Below are 20,936 nucleotides of genomic sequence, written 5' to 3' on the forward strand. Positions count from 1 at the left end.
ATTGGCAGTCACCGAGGTACGTTGTTGAGTAGAGTGACAGCCTACGTCTAGAAGAAGCTGTTCCTGGACCTGCTGGTTCGGCAACGGAGAGACCTGTAGCGCCTCCCGGATGGTAGGAGGGTAAACAGTCCATGGTTGGGGTGAGAGCAGTCCTTAGCGATGCTGAGCGCCCTCCGCAGACAACGCTTGCTTTGGACAGACTCAATGGAGGGGAGCGAGGAATCGGTGATGCGTTGGGCAATTTTCACCACCCTCTGCAATGCCTTCCGGTCGGAGACAGAGCAGTTGCCATACCATACTGTGATGCAGTTGGTAAGGATGCTCTCGATGGTGCAGCGGTAGAAGTCTGGCCCACACATAAAGCCCCATATCTGACCCCCTGGACTTAACCTATTACGTTCAAGTCCATAGGTGCTTATCTAATGTGTGCATGTTGGTAGGTGCAATCAAAACAAATATCTTTTTTTATCATTGTTGTGTTATGAGTACCACAGAAAATATTATGTACTCTCAAGATCACATTAAATAGAATGTTATTGCTTAAATATACATTGTTATTGGACTTTGCATTTCGTAAAAGTCCCAGCTGAGAAGAAGACAGCAAAATACCGAAAATATTGGGGGTGAAAATGACTTCAGGAATGAAGGAAATGGTAACAGAATACTTATACAGCTGAGTGAGTATAATTTTATGGATGAGAAATTGTGTTCAACCAATTGATGACTTATTTGACAAAGTAACTAGCATGTTAGATAATATGGAAGCCAATGGATGTAGCAAATTTTGTTGTACAAAATTTGGTCCGTGAAGTGCCCCATAAAAGATTACCGCATTAGATAAGCACCTATGGACTTGAACGTAATAGGTTAAGTCCAGGGGGTCAGATATGGGGCTTTATGTGTGGGCCAGATATATTGTCAGAGCAGAGGGGCTAGGAGCAAGGCCAAGTGTGCATCCAGAGTCAAGGTCTGGAAAAGTACTAGGTGTGCAGTCAAAGCTGGGACAATGGGAGTGTTCAGCACTGGGAACCTAAGCAGGTAAGCTGTTATGAGCAGGGTAGAATAGGGGGCCAGGTCTAAGGCTAGACTCAAGGTCAGGAATGAGAGAAGGTATGCAACTGGAGTCAGGGTCAGGAGTAGTACCAGGTGTGCAGTGAGACCCAGGTTGGTCAACATGGGCCAAGTGCTTGATTATAATCTGATTTCCATACATGAATATACTAAGATCATTCATGTGCTGCACCTCTGATCAGAGACTGGCTCTACTGTGAAATATAATTAGGAATGTAATTTAGCCTAACCTTATTCATAGCTAATCCAATTTAAAGCATAAATGTTGTATTCAAGTGTAAGTTAAAAGACTCGCTAAAGTATGCCCAAGATTGCACAATTTCAAGCTGAAAAATGCAAAAGCTCCGTACCATGGGAGGGGGGACACCCCCCTCCCACACCCTCCCTCGGGCTTGGTTGCTCGCAATTTCTCACTCCCAACTCTCACCCAATGTTGGCATCCCCGCCTGTATGGTCGTGAGTAGTCTCCTCAAGTCACCTAAAGAGTCGTAACGTTTTTCTGTTCGCTGCTGGATTTTGAAATGTTCAAAACTTTTTGGCGACTGTGGGCTTGTCGCTGCTTGTATTCTCCTGTTGTAGGTGCTGTCACCGGTTGTCGCCAGGATGAGGCAGGTTGTCGCCATGTGTTATTGGTTGTCGCCGGGTGCTGACTTTGGTGAATTCCATTGACGACTACCTATGTCAACCGGCGACAGGTACCGGTGACTGAATTATCTTCATTTGTCTTCAGTTGTCGCCGACAGGGTCGTTGCTTGTCATAGCTTGTCGCGGGTGGACGTAGGTTGACTTTGGTTGTCGCGTGTGTAGTCGTAGGTTGTCGTAGGTGTGGTCGTAGGTGGCCATCCTATTGGGTCGCCGGTTGCCGGTAGCTTGTCGTAGACATTGTCGTAGGGGGTGGTCCAGTCGCTGCTTTGTCGGCATCCTGCTACGACTGTGACAGTCGCCGAAAAAATCACCTAAGTGGGACAGGCCCTTTAGATTACCCATTTAAAATCTCATCAGAGTCCTGCAGAGATTATGTGTTTTCACTTTCTTGCCTGGAGGCCCTCATTATTTCTCAACAGGATGTCCAACATCTAGACTAGCCAGCTGTTGAAGCTAGCCTGCTGCACCAGTAGCCAGCTTGCAACTTTGAAAAGACAGACGCAGTGTAGGGCTTGTAAACTGTTGGGAGTGAACACATTGGTGACTGGTGAATACATTGGTGATTGTGACTTTCTTTAGCAGCCATGGCATGGCATAGGAGTGAAACAGGTGCCATGCTTTACCAATTCTTCTCCTCTCCCTTTCGTTGAGATGGGGAAAGAAGGAGAATTGCCCTCTATCTACTAAAACATTTCAAGGTACATTCTGCAAAGGCTGCATGAGGACATTGTTGAAGAGATGAAATCCAAGAACAAGCATTGTTGTCCTGGATGCACTGCTGAAACATTAAATAACTTTTCAAGTGTGGTCAAAATCAAATGCAATATCCACATTCATCTATAGCTCAGTTCACTAGATGGCCATTACTTACCATAAATAATGTCTCTCAAAAGGACTTAGAAGGTAGAATGGTGGTGCAGTGGTTAAATCACTGCACTTGTCTTGTGAAATTCATTGCAATAATCATGCAGAGTCATGAGTTCAAATGCTATCGTAGCTGCAAGTACAAACTCTGTACAGAGAGCATCCGTAGTCGGGATCAAAGCTGGGCCTCTGGTGCTGTAAGGCAGCAACTCTACCGCTGCACCACCATGCTGCCCTATAAATTAGAATTGATTAAAGTTTGTTCTTCTTATTGAGCCCACACACAAGATTAGAAATTGTTCGGCCAGAGCTGAACACACTCCTTGGCATCTGAATACAATGGTGTCTGTCTTGTCGCTTCTTGTGCTTCTTGTGCGTGGTGGTGGAAAGATTGGTGGAAACAGGGCTGCGACGTGAATGCTCTTTCCTTGACCCCATTAAAGTTTGTTGAAGTAGCGGGTAACTCCATCAGCACATAGATGGAAATTATGCATCCAATGACCAATACCCCTTTCTTTGTAACACAAGGAATAACCACCTAACATAAGTTGGCACGATGCAATCGGTTGCTTAGCCCGTTGCCTTCATGCCTCTGGATAAGTATTCAGCAGGGAACGAAGAATGTGACAGCAGTAAAGAATCTGCATGTGGCTGTTCGTAGAATTACTCTGCTATCCTTTCTTGGTACCACATCATTCATGATCTCAATGTGGTCACTCCAGACAAGAGCTACTGAAAATCAACCTTTACTGCTTTGGCCTACTCCACTCCATATGGGTAGCTTTCCACTAGATATTGTGTAGCTCAAAAACAAATACTAAATTGGAGTTTTGCAGTGAGCTTAAAGTCTTCAAATTTGTTAATTAACAGAAAACTGTGCTGTTAAACTGAAGGCATTGGTGAATTCCATCATCATAAGACTATTAGGCACAGGAGCAGAACTAGTCCATTTGGCCCATGGAGTCTGCTCCATCTTTCGATCATGCCTGATCTATTTTTCCTTCTCAAGCCCATTCTCCTGCTTTCTCCCTGTATCCTTTGACACCATTACTAATCCAGTACCTATCAATCTCTGGTTTATAAATACCTAATGACTTGGCCTTCACAGCTGTCTGTGGCAATAAATTCCACAGATTCACCATCACTGTCAGTTGGCTCCCAGCATATGTTCCATGGTTTCTCCATGCACCTTTATTGTTGGAGAATGGTTTTGTACAATTGTAATGGGAGCTTTGTTTAGTGTAAAACCTATCCTCTCACATGGGGTTTGATCCTGACTACAGGTGATGTCTGTACATAGTTTGCATGTTCTCCCGGTGACCGTGTGGGTTTTCTCCAGGTGCTCCGGTTTCTTCGCTCATCCAAAGATGTGCGGGTTTGTAGGTTAATTTTCTTCTGTAAATTTTCCCTAGTGTGTAGAATAGAACTAGTGTACAGGTGATCATTGGACGGCGCTGACGCAGTGGGCTGGAGGATGTATTTCCACATTGTATCTCTAAATTAAATCTCAGTTCTGGAATGGAGGTAACAGCTCCGGCAGGAAACTTGTAAGAAGTGAGGTGTAGTATTGTGGCGAGAAAAATGGAAGAAGTTGTTGGAGCCGTAAAGGGCCGGTCCCACATAGGTGATTTTTTTCGGCGACTGCCGGCGACTATTACAGTCATAGCAGGTCACCGAAAAAGCAGCGGCTGGACCCCCCACGACAATGTCTACGACAACCAACCACCTAGTCTACGTCAAGCTACGTCAAGCTACCGACAACCGGCGACCCAATCGTCGCGACTTAAGGGCCTGTCCCACTTAGGCGACTCTTTAGGCGACTGCCTGGGACTAGTTTTAATGGAATTCACCTAAGACACCTTTAGGACCTTTCTTCGATTGATTGTGAGCTGGGCAGAAAGACTGATGGGGAAACCCTACTTGGGACTAGGTTCCACAGGTTCCTACAGGTTCTTCCTCAGGATGGTTCGCAGCTCAGCCAAGGGGGGACGTTGCTCTTCGCTGGCCTCTTTGTACTGCTTCTTGAGGGACTTCAGCTACTGCTGGATCTTGTGGATCTTTGCTGCTCTTTGGTTCATGGTGAAAGGTGTTCTGGCCGGCTTCTTCTCCACTGCTCCAAACCTTTCCACAGCCAGGCTGACGATGATTGTCGTCATTGTCCGCAGCCTTCGATCCACGCCTCCCTTCGCTGTTGCTTCTAGCACCTTGTCGACGTCCTCGTCGAACTGATGCCAGATTGTCGTCTTGCAGACCTGTGGCCATTTGACTCGAAATTTCTCCGGAGGTCTGTTCTGAGAGACTAGTTACGAAACTTGGAAGCTTTGGGCTCTATGGGGTACTTCCGGGCCTGGCTCCTCCTGCGTCTCACCAGGTAAAATACCTGTGCGTTGTGACACTCCCTCTCCCTCCAAACACTTCATCCAGCTCTGGTGAATCTTCAGGCTTCGGCTGTTCTTACAGACCTTTCCACATCTGCATTTCATACTCATAGTCGGTTGTCCATTTGTCATTAGTCGTTACCCTTTGATCCGTCAAATTGGGGTGCTCATCCTCCCCCATCTCGGGCACCCCTGGGGCTATTTTTCCATGAGTTGCACAAGTATCAATAGAAGCTATTTTTTTGCGTCAATTACAATGGCCACCCCCAGTTAAAATAGCGACTATATTTTTCAGAAATAATGATATCTGATTATTGCGGGAGATTAGGTGGAAACAGGACCTCCAACACCTACTTCTTCACGATGTTGTGTTCCAGACATTTGTTCCCCCCCCCCCCCCCTTAATTTACAGGTTTCTGCCTTTCTTCTTGGAAACATAGACCAGCTATGTCACTAACTCCTCAAGACTTCCATTACAACCATCTTCCAAGATCTCCATTACCTCTAAAATAAAAGGCTCTTTCATTTAACACAGGAATATTTGGAAGTGGCTGATGGTTTCTGGTACATCACCTCATGCAATTGTTATTAGGTTTGTAGGTATATTAACCCCGGTTTTCTGGTATTTCTTTGTGTGTGCTGCTGGAGTATTCAGTCATAAAACTGTTGCCTCTGGGTCTCTAGGTCCACACCCGTCAGACGTTAAATTAAAGCTTTGTATGTTCTTAAGAATTTGTACTTTGTCTATCTTTTTAAGTGAGCTTTTTCAGCAATGGCTACATTGACAGCTCAGTGCAAAAGGGAGGCTTATCTGGAGTGCCGCGGTGCCCAGAGCACACGGGAGTGGTGGCCCAGCTCATCAGAGAAGCCAGAGAGAACAAGGGAGACCTGTCAGTGCTCTGGCTTGACCTGGCCAATGCCTACGGCTCCATCCCGCACAAGCTGATTCAGACAGTCATGGCCAAGCATCATGTGCCAGACAAAGTGGCAGATCTCATCCTGGTCTGAAGAAGGGTTTCGGCACGAAACGTTGCCTATTTCCTTCGTTCCATAGATGCTGCCGCATCGCTGAGTTTCTCCAGCACTTTTGTCTACCTTCATCCTGGACTATTACAACCAGTTCAGCATGAGAGTCTCAGCAGGGTCAGTAACATCAGAGTGGCACAGACTGGAGGTTGGGATTATTACAGGCTGTACCATCTCTGTGATCTTTTTTGTCTTGGCGATGAACATGATCGTCAAGTCTGCTGAGCCAGAGTGCCGGGGCCATCGGACCAAGTCAGGAATGCGTCAACCACCAATTAGAGCCTTCATGGACGACCTGACTGTCACCACTGAGTCAGTGCCAGGAGATAGATGGATCCTGCAGGGGTTGGAGAAACTGATTGGATGGGCAAGGATGAGGTTTAAGCCAGGAAAATCAAGGTCAGTGGTGCTGAAGAAGGGCAGAGTCATGGACAGGTTCCGTTTCAGCATCGAATGGACACCAATCCCAACTGTCTCCAAAAGGCCAGTGAAGAGTCTTGGCATGGTGTTTAACAGCAGGCTGAAGGATACAGCATCTGTCCAGGCAACCTGTCAGGAGCTTGAGAGCGGTGGAGAGGTCGGGGTTTCCAGGCAAGTTCAAGGCGTGGATTTACCAGCATGGTATCCTGCCAAGGATACTCTGGCCCAGCTTGTCTACGAAGTCCCAATCTCTATCGTAGAAAGATTGGAGAGGAAAGTCAGCAGCTTCCTCAGTAGGTGGCTGGGCCTGCTCAGGAGCCTTAGCAGCATCGCCCTTTACGGAAATAACATCAAGCTCCTGCTGTCCCTGGAGGAGGTTTAAGGTGACCCGGGCCAGAGAGGTGATGCTGTACAGGGACTCCAGCGACCCCAAGGTGGCTCAGGCAGGGGTGGAGGTGAAAACTGGGAGGAAGTGGAGAGCCGGCGAAGCCATGCTTCAAGCGGAGTCTCGGATACACCACAGAGCAGTGACTCGGGGAAGAGCTGGTCTGGGAATCTTCCCAACTCCCCAGTTTGATAAGGCCAAGAGGAAGGAGTGGTGCAGGCTGGTCCAGGAGGAAGTGAGGGCATCAGTGGAGGAGGAGAGGTCTACCAGAGCGGTTGGCTTGAGGCAGCAGGCGGCCTGGACAAGGTGGGAGCAGGCCATGGACCGAACAGTCACATGGATTGAGCTCTGACAAGCTGAACCACAGCGTATTAAGTTCGTGGTCCAGGCAGTGTACGATGTCCTGCCCAGCCCATCGAACCTCTTCATCTGGGGCAAAGCGGAATTTCCGGATTGCCCACAATGCTCAGGCAAGGGGACGTTGGAACACATCCTGAGCTGTTGCCCAAAGGCTCTTGGGCAGGGCCGGTACACTTGGAGTCACGACCAGGTTCTTAAACCCATTGCAGAAGCCATCAGCGTGGGAATCAGCAGCTGCAGACGAACACGCCCCACCACCCAGATGATCACCTTCGTGAAGGCCGGAGTGCAGCTGCAAAGAACCACAGCAGCCAGGAATCAGTCAGGAATCCTGGAGACTGCGCAGGACTGGTAGCTTTCTGTAGACCTGGTGAAACAGCTGAAGTTCCCACAGCACATTGCCATGACCATCCTGAGGCCAGACATCCTCCTGGTCTCAGAGGCAATCAAAAACATAATCTTGTTGGAACTGACAGTGCCGTGGGAGGACCATCTGGAGGAGGCCCACGAGAGGAAGAAGACCAAGTACGAAGAGCTGGTCATAGACTGCCGTTAGCAGGGCTGGAAGGCAAGGTGTATGCCCATCGAGGTTGGCTGCAGAGGTTTTGCAGAGCAATCGCTCTACAAAGCCTTGAGTGCACTGGGCATTAACGGAATGTAGAGGAGAAGTGCCATCAAGAACACCACAGAGGCAGCGGAGAAAGCCTCGAGATGGCTCTGGATCAGGAGAGGAGGTCCATGGGGAGAGGCGGATGCCACCTGAACACAAGTCGTGGTCTGATCAATCATGGCTGGGTCGCCTGGGCGAGGGTGTCTGATGTTGAAAGACCAGAAACACCCAATGACCCCACGTTACATTACTGATGATTTCAGGAGCATCAAGAGATGTATTTTATCAATTAAACAATGTAACTCATAGCCTTTCATATTGTTAGCTTGCAGTAACAAAAATAAGCTTATTGCTTTTGCAAAGACTACTTCTGAAAATCCTGTGGGAAAAATAACTTTGTTATTGCAAATCTGAAAGATTCTAGCCCCTAATCACCTTTGTGCCATTGACATTATCTTCTTTATAACACTATTTTCTAGGTTTCTTAGGGACATAACTATCACCTTATGGCAGAGCTACCCCTACTTACTTGTCAAGTTTCTTATTTTCTAATTAATAATTTAGATACTGCCTTTACCTATCTTTAATTCACCAGCATTTCTCTTACTATTAGATTATTAATATTTTTGGCTCATTGCTATTTAGTTAGACCAGTTCTCTTGTGAGAATTGTATTTGTGAACTCAGAAGATCAGAAAAACAACATTTTATTTGTTTTCCCATTCTATTTTTGTTGGAAAGAATATTCCGGATCGATTATATCATCCTGGTGAAATTACAGACCAAACGCTACTGAATACTTTTGGACCAGTGGGACGTGGAAGCCGCTTCATTCTGGATAGACTCAAGGTACCAGAGTGAATACTTAAAGACTCCCCAACTACAATGTCTTTTAAAAGGTGCATGAATTATTCACATATTCTTATACAATTATAAATGTATTTTCTAGACTGGACATGTGTATCAAGAGTTCTACAAAGACTGCGACATAATGATTGGGTCAGTGATAAATGCTTGGGGACGAAAAGTAGTACTCTGTGACTGTGACGAATTCACCAAAGAATATTACCGGAATAAGTATGGTGTTGGTGAGTCGATTTTTAATTTCACGTTTATTTGCATTTATCTTTTCGAGCAACTATCTTGCACTACTTCTATTGGGGAGTCAGTAGGCAGCCAACATAATGTAATTATTTTCTCATTCAACTGTCATAGTTGGGTAATTTAGTGAATGTTTGAACAACTATTAGTTATTTTACAACTGATATGTTTAGATATGCAATTATTCTTCTCAGCAACTTCACTCACCTTGATTATCAACGATCGCTGCATGAAATAGCCAACCCTGCTATCGGAACATAGAACAGTACAGCACAAAAACAGGCTCTTCAGCCACAATGTCTGTGCTGAACATGATGCCAAGACCCTCACTTATCTGCCAGCACCATTCCCTGCATATCCATGAGCCCATCCAAAGTCTTTTAAATGTCACTAACATATCTGCTTTAACTACCACCCCCAGCAGTGCATTCCTAACACACACCACCCTTTGTATAAAATAACTTACCCCCCACATCTCCTTTAATGCTTGCACTTTCTTCAAGGAGCTTGGTGAGCATCCTTAAATCATCCTCAGTAAGGCCAGGTAGAGTGATTGGTGCTGCTGTATCTTTTTCCCTAGATGAGGATGATGAATTTGTGGATTCATGAGCGTGTCAATTCACTGCTCGGCTCTAACCTATATGCCTCGGTGCAGAGAATATGCCTTCCACATAACACCTCGTGCAGAAGAATGTTGAGGTAGTAGTGAATGAGATCTTTATCTGCTTCATTGCCTCCTTTGCATCTATTTGCATTAAAAAACCAGCAGCAGACAACACTCACAGCAGTTCTGCAGCAAAATGGAGCATGTTATTTAATAGTTGAAGCCCCATCACCTTTTGGTATAGGTATTTGTAAGTGTGCTAAATTGAAGCAATTGTTTTCCGGATCAGTGCAGATTGGCTGAACCTGCTGCAGCCCAATATACCTCTATTTTACAAGGTATAGCTGGCATTTTGGTGCGCAGATTAATTTTAAATGGTATTAGCCTCACACAAAATGGATGTCCACCTGAGGCAATAAGTTACATTGGAGTGTAATTGGTTCTGGCTGTGTAAGGCAATCATGTAAATCAACAGGTTACATGAAATTGTGTCTGCATGAGAAAGTATCCACACACTTACCCATTTCCAGTGCTTCTTTGCTTCTCGGGTTAGAAAGCTGGGTTTCAAGAAATTCTCCAGCCTTTTTAAAAGAAAAAACACCACTGAAGCATTTAAAATCTCACTATTCATACTTGACATTCTTGGAAACAGCACTAATGTTTATGCTGAAGATATATACATCTTAGCCATGTGGAGGGAATTGTAGGTGACATTCAGTGGAGGGTATAGGAATAGCATTGACCCTCCTAGCTTTGACCTGCCCTGAAATCAATAGGCAGCCCTCAAAAGAAACATCACATTTCATGGACATGGGTCTTTAAATAGAAGATGCAAGATAATCAAAGTGCACTTTAGACATGTGTTCTAACCATTGAACCCTTTACATCAACCTGTCTGTTAAGATCTGTATAGAAAAGAACTGCAGACATTGGTACATACCGAAGATAATAATAATAATAATAATAATGGATGGGATTTATATAGCGCCTTTCTAATACTTAAGGCGCTTTACATCGCATTATTCATTCACCCCTCAGTCACACTCGGTGGTGGTAAGCTACTTCTGTAGCCACAGCTGCCCTGGGGCAGACTGACGGAAGCGTGGCTGCCAATCTGCGCCTACGGCCCCTCCGACCACCACCAATCACTCACACACATTCACACACATTCACACACATTCACACACAGGCAAAGGTGGATAGATATAAAGATAGATACAAAGTGTTGGAGTAATTCAGATGCTCAGGTAGCATCTCTGGAGAAACATGGGACCCTTCTTTAGTCTGAAGACGTGTCCCGACCCGAAACGTCACCTGTATTTTTTCTCCATAGAAGCTGCATGACCTGCTAAGTTATGGGGCTGTCCCACTGTACGAGCTAATTCAAGAGTTCTCCCGAGTTTCCCCTGATTCGAACTCGGAGAATTACGGTAATAACCGCTCGTAGATACTCGGGGCTCTCATGGACATTTTTCAACATGTTGAAAAATCTTCACGAGCTTACCGCATTTCCCGAGTACTTGCCGTTAGTGTTACGAGCAGCTAAGAGACGTCCCAAGCTCCGACGTACCTGCTACGTACATTCTTGGTGCTTACCACGAGTTTGATTTTTGTTTAAACTCGGGAGAGTTCATGAATTAGCTCGTAGAGTGGGACAGCCCCTATACTCCAGCACTTTGTGCCTATCTCTGTTAAGATCTCTATTTAGATGCCTCTCATTTCTTTTCTTGGCATCTCACAAGCATATTGACTGACTGGACTTAAGTATGTGGCACTTCATGGCAATCCAAAGGAAAGTACCCTTTTCCCTGTTTATTTTGACTCCTTTATCTCGTTTTATATTTTCCAGTGTAAGTGGTCAGTTGGTGGCGCTGTTGATCTTAGAAGGAATCTGCAAATGCACTGCAATCTCAATACAACAAAATTGTCTTAATGCTAGGTGTTAAGACTACTGGTTTATAAGTGAAACTAAAATTTCCATAAATTCTGTCCTAGAGCCTTGATATTCTAAAACTGCAATGTATCAAAATATATCAAAGGTATATCAAAGTTGCAATGCCCAAGAAAATGAATATAAAATGATATTTTCAATTTGCAGATTGTTCAGCGGTACTTTATTGTCACGTGTACCAAACATAGTGAATTTTCTTTTTGCATACAGATCAGTGACAATCCTACAATATATTAGGCACAATCATACTAAGTATAAGTGTGTAAGATAGTAGACCACACTGAGTCTGTATGCAAGAATCGCCATGTTTTAGGCGTAGTTCTGTACCTTCAAGTCCAAAATTTTAAAAAAGATGTTAGAATCTTAATTTGGGCCTAAAGACCTGTTGACCTGGTGGTGGCACTGGATTGGAATTGCAGGGGTCGTACTGGCCTGGTGGTATGTTGATGTTCTCTACCAGTTTGCTCACCAGCATTGTTCTGTCCCTCTGCCCACCGCCCCCACCATCCCAAGGGTCCTGCCATTTATTGCATTTAGATTCCATATAGAATTATATGTACCTATATTCTGCTAATTGTAGAGCAGGAACATAGAATAGTCCAGCACAGTAAGAGGCCCTATGGCCCACAATGTCCATGCCAAACATTATGCCAAAAATAAACCAATCTCCTCTTCCCGCGCATGATCTATAACCCTTCATGCCCGTCATATCCGTGGCTGTCCAATAGCTTCATAAATGCCACGATCGTATCTGTCTCCACCACCAACCGTGGCATCACATTCACAGGCACCGAGAACTCTCTATGTAAGGGAAACATTTGTTGCTTTTGAAAGTGGGTTAAATGGAAAATTAATTGGGTTCAACTTGTGACCACTGCTGAAAAAAATGGTAGGTTTATGTAGAAAGCTTTCAGTGGAAAGGTTTAGGAAATGGTTTCTGCCACCTATTTCAGTCACATTGCATATCGTCATTCTACCTTTAATAATCACTGGCAAGCTGTGTGGTGATGGATTAAGGCAATAAATAATGCAACTGGTTCTGGCTTGGTGCTGAAATCACATTGATAAGATCCCAGTGCAAATTTTGCGTGCGTTCTGCACTGGGTCATTAGTGCCAGTTAATCACACATCGTTCTCAGTGTGAATTATCATGGGCTATCCAGCTTTGCCCCACTGGGAAACCTATCATCATAATCGATAAACGTGTGCAATTTTGCATGCATGTGTATGCACAAATACATGTTTAGGGTGGTCATTTTACAAGAGCATACAATTCAACACTTTTTGCTTAGATTTCTAGATGGAACTGCAGATTGCTGAAAGTCTCTTTAAAGTTCACCTTTATTGTCAATAAAACTAATCAACATAAAAATATGCTGCAGTAAATTAGATGATGGGGGTAATTTTGGGACACTGTTGTACTAAATGTAGTACTAAATTTACCTGTATCAAGATGAAATTACTATTTCAGACAGAAATTTGAATATTTTGGAAAGTAAACAGTGCTAAGTATAATTCAAATGATTCACAAAGTTATGATTAGAAGCAAAGTCGCTACCGTCATCCCTAGTGTTGAAAGAACGTTTTAAAAAGTGATTAATATGTTTTGTGATTTTTTTTTCAAAGTGTAATGAGCAGACAAAAATGATCTTATATTTACTTTATGTTAATTAACAGAGGATTTCACACCGGTTATATTCAAGTCTGAACCAATCACAAAGATTGAAAGGCAAGTTCCACCATACAATGGTTTTGGATCGGAGGAGGATTCCTACAATTCTACTTTAAGCCTGGAGCCCAAACCTCCACAACGTAATATGATAAAATTTATGGAAAAGGACAGGTAAAACAAAACACTGAATGAAGGATCTAAGACAATTGTTAATTTGTTGGATTTTACTGATATTATGAACTCTATCTCTGTCATTTACTTTTGTCCTTTTTGTCCATTATCAAAATTATTTAAGTAAAAATTGTAAATCAATGAGGGAATTTCAAAATCATCACTTTTTCTCTGAACATATTTTTGAGAGAAGACTGTATTAGATTTTAATTGCAGGAGCATGATTGTTTAGAAACTGGATTAAGGGAAATGGGGTTTGTTGCTGCTGTATCACTTGTACACATTCTTGATGACAAAATTTGCAGGGAGGGATCCAATGGCTCTTTTGGGTAAATTAACTTGATAAAGAAGCCTCTACCAAAATGGCAACTGACAGTTTCCACTGCAGAATGCACACATGCTTGTGGCCCATTCCATTGGCATTTTAGGATGCTACTTTATAATTGTAAGAAACTATATCAAGGGCTTTTTTTATATTCATCAGTCGAAAAATATTAATTTTTGTATTCTTAACATACTTTGAGATCTCTCTACCTCCATAATATTATCAAAAGGTTAGCCTTTCTGTGTCTTATCCAATAATGTTCTTATTTTTTCTTGATCATTAAATTCTCTTATTTCTTAAAGAATTTCAATAAAGACATGAGACATGACTTGTCTTTTACACGTCTTTCAATGGTTCAATGGTCCTTTATTATCACGTGTACCGAGGTACAGTCAAATTTGATTTTCCATACAGTCATACATTAAAAAAAAAAGCACCAAGATACATAACTACATAAAGATTAAACATAGACTTAAACAGCCACCACAGCGGCATGTGAGAATCCCCAGGGCACACAGCATAAGCGGAGACGCATAGCCATCAGTTCAATGTCCAGGCCATACACACACGCTCCTTCGCCGACAATCAAGAAACATCCGCAGTCGGGGCGATCGAAGCTCCTGCATCGGGGCAGTCGAAGCTCCCGAGATCGGGGCAGTCGAAGCTCCTACAGTTGGAGCTCCCGAAGTGGATCCCTAACAAAGGGACTGCCAGCTCCACGATGTTAAAGCCTCAGTGCAGAGAGACAATGAAAAATTCGTATCTCCGTCGAGGAAAGAGATTAAAAAGTTTCCCCCAACCCCCCCCCCCCCCCCACACATAAAACAAAAACTAAGGATACAGTAAAAACAGACTAGAAACAACAAAAGACGAAAATCTTTCATTTAAGTATTAAATATCTTTGTCAGATTAATGTTCATTTTGTCCTATACAATGGCCCTTGGCTCATTGCGGTTCATTGCGGTCATTACATTAAGTGGAATGTGGATATCCAGGTTATCCATTTCTCCTTCTCTAAACTGCAGTATTTAAGTTGTCAAATTTTCATTCTTAACAACATTCGAATGATTGTGCACTTTTGATATTTCACTCAAACCTCTCGCAACGATCTGCAATGCAGATCATCAGGGTTCCTAATGCCTCTGTTCTGCGGGTTTTTTAAACTATTTCTCTATCTGCAATTTTTCTCAAATCGCCTTGTTAAGTCGATCATCATTTCCATGATCTTCAGTTGAAATCCAGGCAAAGAGCTCACATAGTATCTGTTTCATTCCTATATCATTCATGAGCAGATTTCCATTTTCATCACATACTATATCTATAATTTATTTTAATATTAATTTACTATTTTGCTTTAGCATTTCCCTTTATGCAGCCCACCAATCCTTTCTCATGCCTCCCTTAATACTCTGATTGTTATTATTTTTCTTTCTATATCTGTTGTGTGCTCAACACCTGTGACATAGTTAACCTGTGTCACATGAAGCCAAAATGTGAAACATAATAAATAACATTTATTTTTGCAAACTTTTTTTTTCAGACAAGGATTGGAAAGCAATGTGCTCCGGTTTATGGCCAGATTAATTACAAATGACGAAATTAACAATGATAGGAAATTTATCATTTCCTATTTTTTGAGCGATGACACCATTAGTATTTTTGAACCTCCAAAGGATAACTCAGGTAATAATCTATCTTAGTTTAAACAAGGGCTGTGTAACCAACATTTCTGTATACATAAATAATGCCATTATAACTTAGGGCCGACAGCACCAGAGACCCGGGCTCAATCCTGACTAGGGGTGCAGTCTGTGTGGAGTTTGTACATCCTCCCTGTGACCATGTGGGTTTCCTCCGGGTGCTCCGATTTCCACCCACATTCGAATGACATGCAGGTTTGTAGGTTAATTGGCTTCTGTAAGATGTCACCTGGTGTGTAGGATAGAACTGGTGTATTGCTGATCACTGGTCAGCGCAGACTTGGAGGGCCGAAGGGCATGTTTTCATGCTGTATCTCAAAAAAAACTAAAACAACTAAAAAGGTAAATACCAAATTTCCATTATGGGGCATGACTGAACAGAAATTTTTAGGACAAATAATGTTTATTATTAAATTATATCTGTGTCGCTCAGTACATACCAAATTGGATTTAATACTAAACCGGGCAATATTTTTGGATTAAAACCTTGTTTAGTATTAAATTTAGTCTTTCTTGCCAAAGTTTCACTTGAGACCGATGCTCTTGGATCTTAATTGTGAGAGATGCAAGGTTAACTGGTGCTTGCCAAAGATAGTCACAAAGTGCTGGAGTAACTCAGCAGGTCAAGCAGCATCCCTGGAGAAAAAGGATGGGTGATGTTTCAGATTGGGACCATCCTTCAGACTGAAAATAGAGGCGAGGGAACTGGAGGTAAGGGAACACCACAAACAAAACAGGGCCGGTAACAGATGACCAAGGAAGAGTAGAGCCCATAATGGCCCATTGTTAGCTGGGGAAGGTGATAATGAAAGAATACAAGGGTGCAAACAGTGGAACTAGAAGAATTACTAGGGTGGGGGAGGGAGGAGAGAGGGAATGCAGGAGTTACTTGAAATTGGAGAGATCAACGTTCATACTGAAATACGAGCTGCTGTTCCTCTAATGGCCTCACTTTGACAGTGGAGGAGGCCCAGGAAGGTCAGTATGGGAATGGGAAGGGAAGCAAAAATGTTTGGAAACCGGGAGATCGCATAGGCCAAGGCAGACTGAGCGTAACTATTCAGCAAAACAATCGCTAACCCTAGTCGTTCTACTAGTTTCACTGTTCGAAGGGTCCCGACCCGAAACGTCACCCATCCTTTTTCTGAGTTGCTGTCTTACAGTGCCAGTGACCTGGGTTCAATCCTGACTATGGGTGGTGGTGTCTGTCTAGAGTTTGTATGATTCCTCCGTGAGCTAGGGTTTCCTCCCACACTCCAAAGGTGCACAGGTTTGTAGGCCAATTAGTAAAATTTAAATTGTCCCTTGTATAGAGTTAGTGTGGGGGTATCGCTGGTCGGCGTGGACTCAGTGGGCCGAGGGCATGTTTCTGCGTTGTATCGCTAAAACTAAGCTACTCTTCGTGATGGTGTGACATAGGGCTGGATGACCAGAATGTATTATAATGGATTGTTCTAACTAAATCTGTTTTAGTAACAAACATAGATTGTGTAATGTATGAGATTTTTAATTAAAACTTTTCTCATTGACATTCTATAAATGTTTTCTGTTTTTTTGGTAGCAAAAAGTATCTCTATTATCAAGGTTTGAAGATCATGAAACATTTTAAAAAATCTGATACATTAAAATAACACATTATTCCTACAGGTATTATGAGCGGTAAATTTTTGGAAAGAGGACGAGTAAAAATACCTGGCCAGGAACTGTTTAAGAGTGAGCTATCTGAATATTTTACTCAGCAGGATCTGTTTGTTGGAGCTAAACTCTGTTTCTATGGGAATTACTTTTGCCTGGTAGATGCTGATGAGTATACTTTCTGTTACATGGAAAAGAATGCAGATGAAGTAAGTTATGTAACACTTTGATTTTTCTCTTTATTTGTTGCTTCCTTTCAAATGTTGGCTTACCCGTAAATCACAGAAGGCAAAGTAGTTATTTCCGTATGCTGTGGGCGGCCCGATTGAAATCGTATAATTTTTCCACTGACTGGATAGCACACAACAAAAAAGCTTCCCACTGTACCTTGGTACACCTGACAATAAACTAAACTAAACTACTAATGTGCAACTATTCAGCAAATTAAAGCTCTTTCAATATTATTTAGGGGCATTTGGTCAAAGAACATATTTCATGGGTGTCTTTCATCCCCTTAATCCTAAGGACATAAATACTTCTTTATCTATGTCCTTAATTCTACAGGTATGAAGGTTGCCCGATCTTCCTCAGAACAGCAGTTAAATGTGTGACTCTCACCTTGCGGAAATAGGCAATGAATTGTCACAGTGTAACCATTCTATCCAAGAACAGCCTCAAGAGAGGCAACTAATAAAGGCTTTATATCCATAATAAATATGGCTTGTTACCGCTGGAATCTAGAAGGATGAGGGGGTGATCTCATTGAAACTTGCTGAATAATGAAGGGCCTAGATGGAATAGATGTGGAGAGGATAGTGGAGAGGTTTGCAATAGTGGGAGAGTCTAGGACCAGAGAACACAGCATTAGAAAGGAGATGAGGAGGAATTTATTTCGCCACAGGGTGGTGAATCTGTGGAATTCATTGCCACAGATGGCTGTGGAGGCCAGGTCATCGGGTATTTTTAAAGTGGATATTGACAGATTTTGCTTAGTAAGGGTGTCAAAGGTTACAGGGAGAAGGGGGGGGGAATGGCGTTGAGAGGGAAAAAGATAGATCATCCATGACTGAATGGTGGAGTAGACTCGATGGGCCAAATGGCCTAATTCTGCTCCTATATCTTATGATCTTATGCAATGGTTGTCATAAACATGGTCCAACTCACACCCATGAAGAAGGATTGCCGGCCTGAAACGTTATCTCTGTTTTCTCACTATGCTGTCTGAGTTGTAGATATTTCCAGTAGTTTATGTTTTTATTTCAAATTTGCTTTTTTTTTTGTTTGAGTCCCACGATCCCTTCTCATAGCATGAGTCAAACTATCAACATAGATTCTGCATTTTGGGTTGTATTCCGGGAAGCACTGGTAAATGTGATATAAGGTCACAAGTAGACATCCAGGAGTGGGAAACTATTAATATTAAACTATGTTCATAATTGATGCTAATAGCTGGCAATTCTGACTGAGCTACTTGGGCCCATTTAAACAGGAACTCTCAGCTTTCACACGTGTACTGTCAACTATGTAAGTTTGGGATTCACATAGAATCCAGCTTGAAACCCAGTTTTAATAGATTTTTAAAGTCACTGAAAGATTATGAGGAACCTCTTACAGCTTTTACATTTGTCAAAGCTGAGGGTGGAGCCTTGAAGGCTGTCAAAGGCTTTTAAAGGTGTTTATGGTGATGCTTTCTCCTTCTGCCACCTGAAGTCTAGTACCGGCTCATACCTCCTCATTGGACTCCGAATGCAGTGGACAAGCAAGATCAGTCCTTTGTGTACAAACCTGTGAAGTATGAATAGTGTGTGTGGGGAGTGGGGGAGTGGGGGTGAGGAGGTGTGTGTGGTCTCTAAACTAGCAGAGTCTGAGCTTCAAAAGTAGATTTTTTCCTGCTGCACTTCATTATTTATAGAGAAGACAGGAAAGGGAACAAAGGGTATTAGTTTCACTTTTGGACGTGATATATTGTGATGTACTAGGATGGGCATTGGATTGAGACGAAATCAAAATGCTGAACATCTGAAGTAAAAACAAAGAAGTGGCATCCCTCAAAATTTCAGCACCCCTGAAAACGGTCCCCAAATTTGTCACAGAACAATATGCAGCAAGGTATTGTGGTGTCACTGTGACAGATTCCATGCTTGTGTGGAATAGATACAAAAAGTGAATTATATAATCTAGAGAGATAAGCAAATAATGGTTATTTGCTTATGGTTGCAGCTTTGCATTCCTATGCCGGAAGATTACTATTATAGCAACATTAATGGAACAGTGCAAATAAGTAATTTTAGATGTTTCACTATTCAGAGAGTAACCAGTGAAAATGCAGAATTTAATTAACGTTTATTTTCATTGCTAACAGTTTATTTTAACATTCATTTTTTTCATTCTCTGATTTCATCTGAATGTTATCTTTTTCTAACTTCTCTTCTATCAGTGCCAGAAAGCCAATATTTGCACAGTTTTGACCAAGCTTAAATCAACTGGTAATACACATTCCCTTGAAATTAAAAGGATGCTTGCATCTCATGATCTTCATAGAACTGGAATAATCAATTACGATGAGTTCAGGTGAGCTTCATAATACTTATTTGGATCAGTTAACAATATATTCTCTTTTTAAACATTTGCATATTTTTCATCAGTTGTTCGTGTTTTATTCCAACAAAGAGGCAGAATAGAACACTTTTGAAGATCAGCAAATCTAGTAATGATTTATACATTAACTCAATAAATCTGAGGAGGAACTGTGTTAGTAATCGACAAGGAAGGAAGGTTGTATTGAGTCAAAATTCATGACAATATTTTGATAATAACGTGATCCTTAGTACTCTTCAGAAAAAATATCTATTAATTTTAGAGAACCTCACTTCTACAGTGATTTCAAATATTAATGGATTTGTGTAACAATTATTAGTAATTCTTGGGAACAATATAACGTAATAAAATAGAACAGTGCAGCACAGGAACTTTGATTAGTAAGGGTATTAGGGGTTATTGTGAGAAGTCTGGAGAATGGGGTTGAGAGGGAAAGATAGAACAGCCAGGATTGATTGGTGACGTAGACTTGATGGGCCAAATGGCTTAATACTGCTCCTAGAACTTATTAACTTATGAACAGGCCCTTTGGCCTATAATGTTTGTGCTGAACGTGATGCCGTTTAACTGATCTCATCTGCCTGGTACATGATCAATATCCCTGTATTCCCTGCACATATATGTGCCTATCCAAAAATCTCTTAAAAGCCATTTATTGTAACTGCCTCCACGACCACCCTTGGCAATGCATTCCAGGCCCCCACCACTCCTTGTGTGAAAAGAGAAGAAAGCATTTATTGACAAATATTTGTTGCAAAGTGAATGGCTTCTATGTCATTGGTTTGGAAATCTGATTACTCAAATTACAGGATATAATAGAGTATGGTTTGCAATTCCACATATACCACAGTGCATTAAAGCCAGCCCTATTAGAGATGTATATGTTTGTAGTAAGAGTATTAGATTCATGTATTATAATACAGACTGTTCCTTCTCCAGTAGTCTCTTATTTAAATTACAACCATCTACAGAATATAACAGGTAACACTGAAATTCATTTAAAAAAGGAATGTGATGGTATTAATGTATTTCAATTCCATATAAATCCATGCTGCTGTTCTTTATCACAAAGATAAAGCTGGTCAAAATCAGTTCTGCTTCCAAGCTTGCTAATTTGACAAATGTTGCAAATATTATTTCACATTGGTCACTCTCTTCCTTTGCTTGTAAAATTCAGAAATTTATTTTATTTTATTTGGCTTTGATTAAAAACAATCTTTTTTTGTCCCAAATTCATATTAAGGATCTGCATACTGAATATCTATCAACACTTTCTTTCCAACTTCTTCACTATTATTTCCTCCATCACTCGTCCATCCGTATTAGTGAATTTGAGGGCCTGAGATCTAATCAGCCACAGATGCTGGAGAAATTACTGCAATCACTTGAGGTCCTTGCAGTTGCATTCTAACACTGGGCGG

The 20,936-nt window shown here is 42.2% G+C and overlaps 1 protein-coding gene across 1 annotated transcript in view; it reads left to right on the forward strand.

The window, feature by feature from the left end:
- The window catches only part of efhc2 (EF-hand domain containing 2), a 55,370-nt gene that overhangs the window by 21,183 nt on the left and 13,251 nt on the right, over positions 1-20,936 (forward strand). Inside the window, exons 6-11 of the mRNA XM_033033057.1 lie at positions 8,500-8,607; positions 8,708-8,846; positions 13,092-13,257; positions 15,123-15,265; positions 16,930-17,126; positions 19,355-19,488. Coding sequence (XP_032888948.1) covers positions 8,500-8,607; positions 8,708-8,846; positions 13,092-13,257; positions 15,123-15,265; positions 16,930-17,126; positions 19,355-19,488 — 887 coding nt within the window. The remainder of the gene's footprint in view (positions 1-8,499; positions 8,608-8,707; positions 8,847-13,091; positions 13,258-15,122; positions 15,266-16,929; positions 17,127-19,354; positions 19,489-20,936) is intronic.

The sequence above is a fragment of the Amblyraja radiata genome, chromosome 14, assembly GCF_010909765.2.
Source record: "Amblyraja radiata isolate CabotCenter1 chromosome 14, sAmbRad1.1.pri, whole genome shotgun sequence".
In the NCBI taxonomy this organism is placed as follows: Eukaryota; Metazoa; Chordata; class Chondrichthyes; order Rajiformes; family Rajidae; genus Amblyraja; species Amblyraja radiata.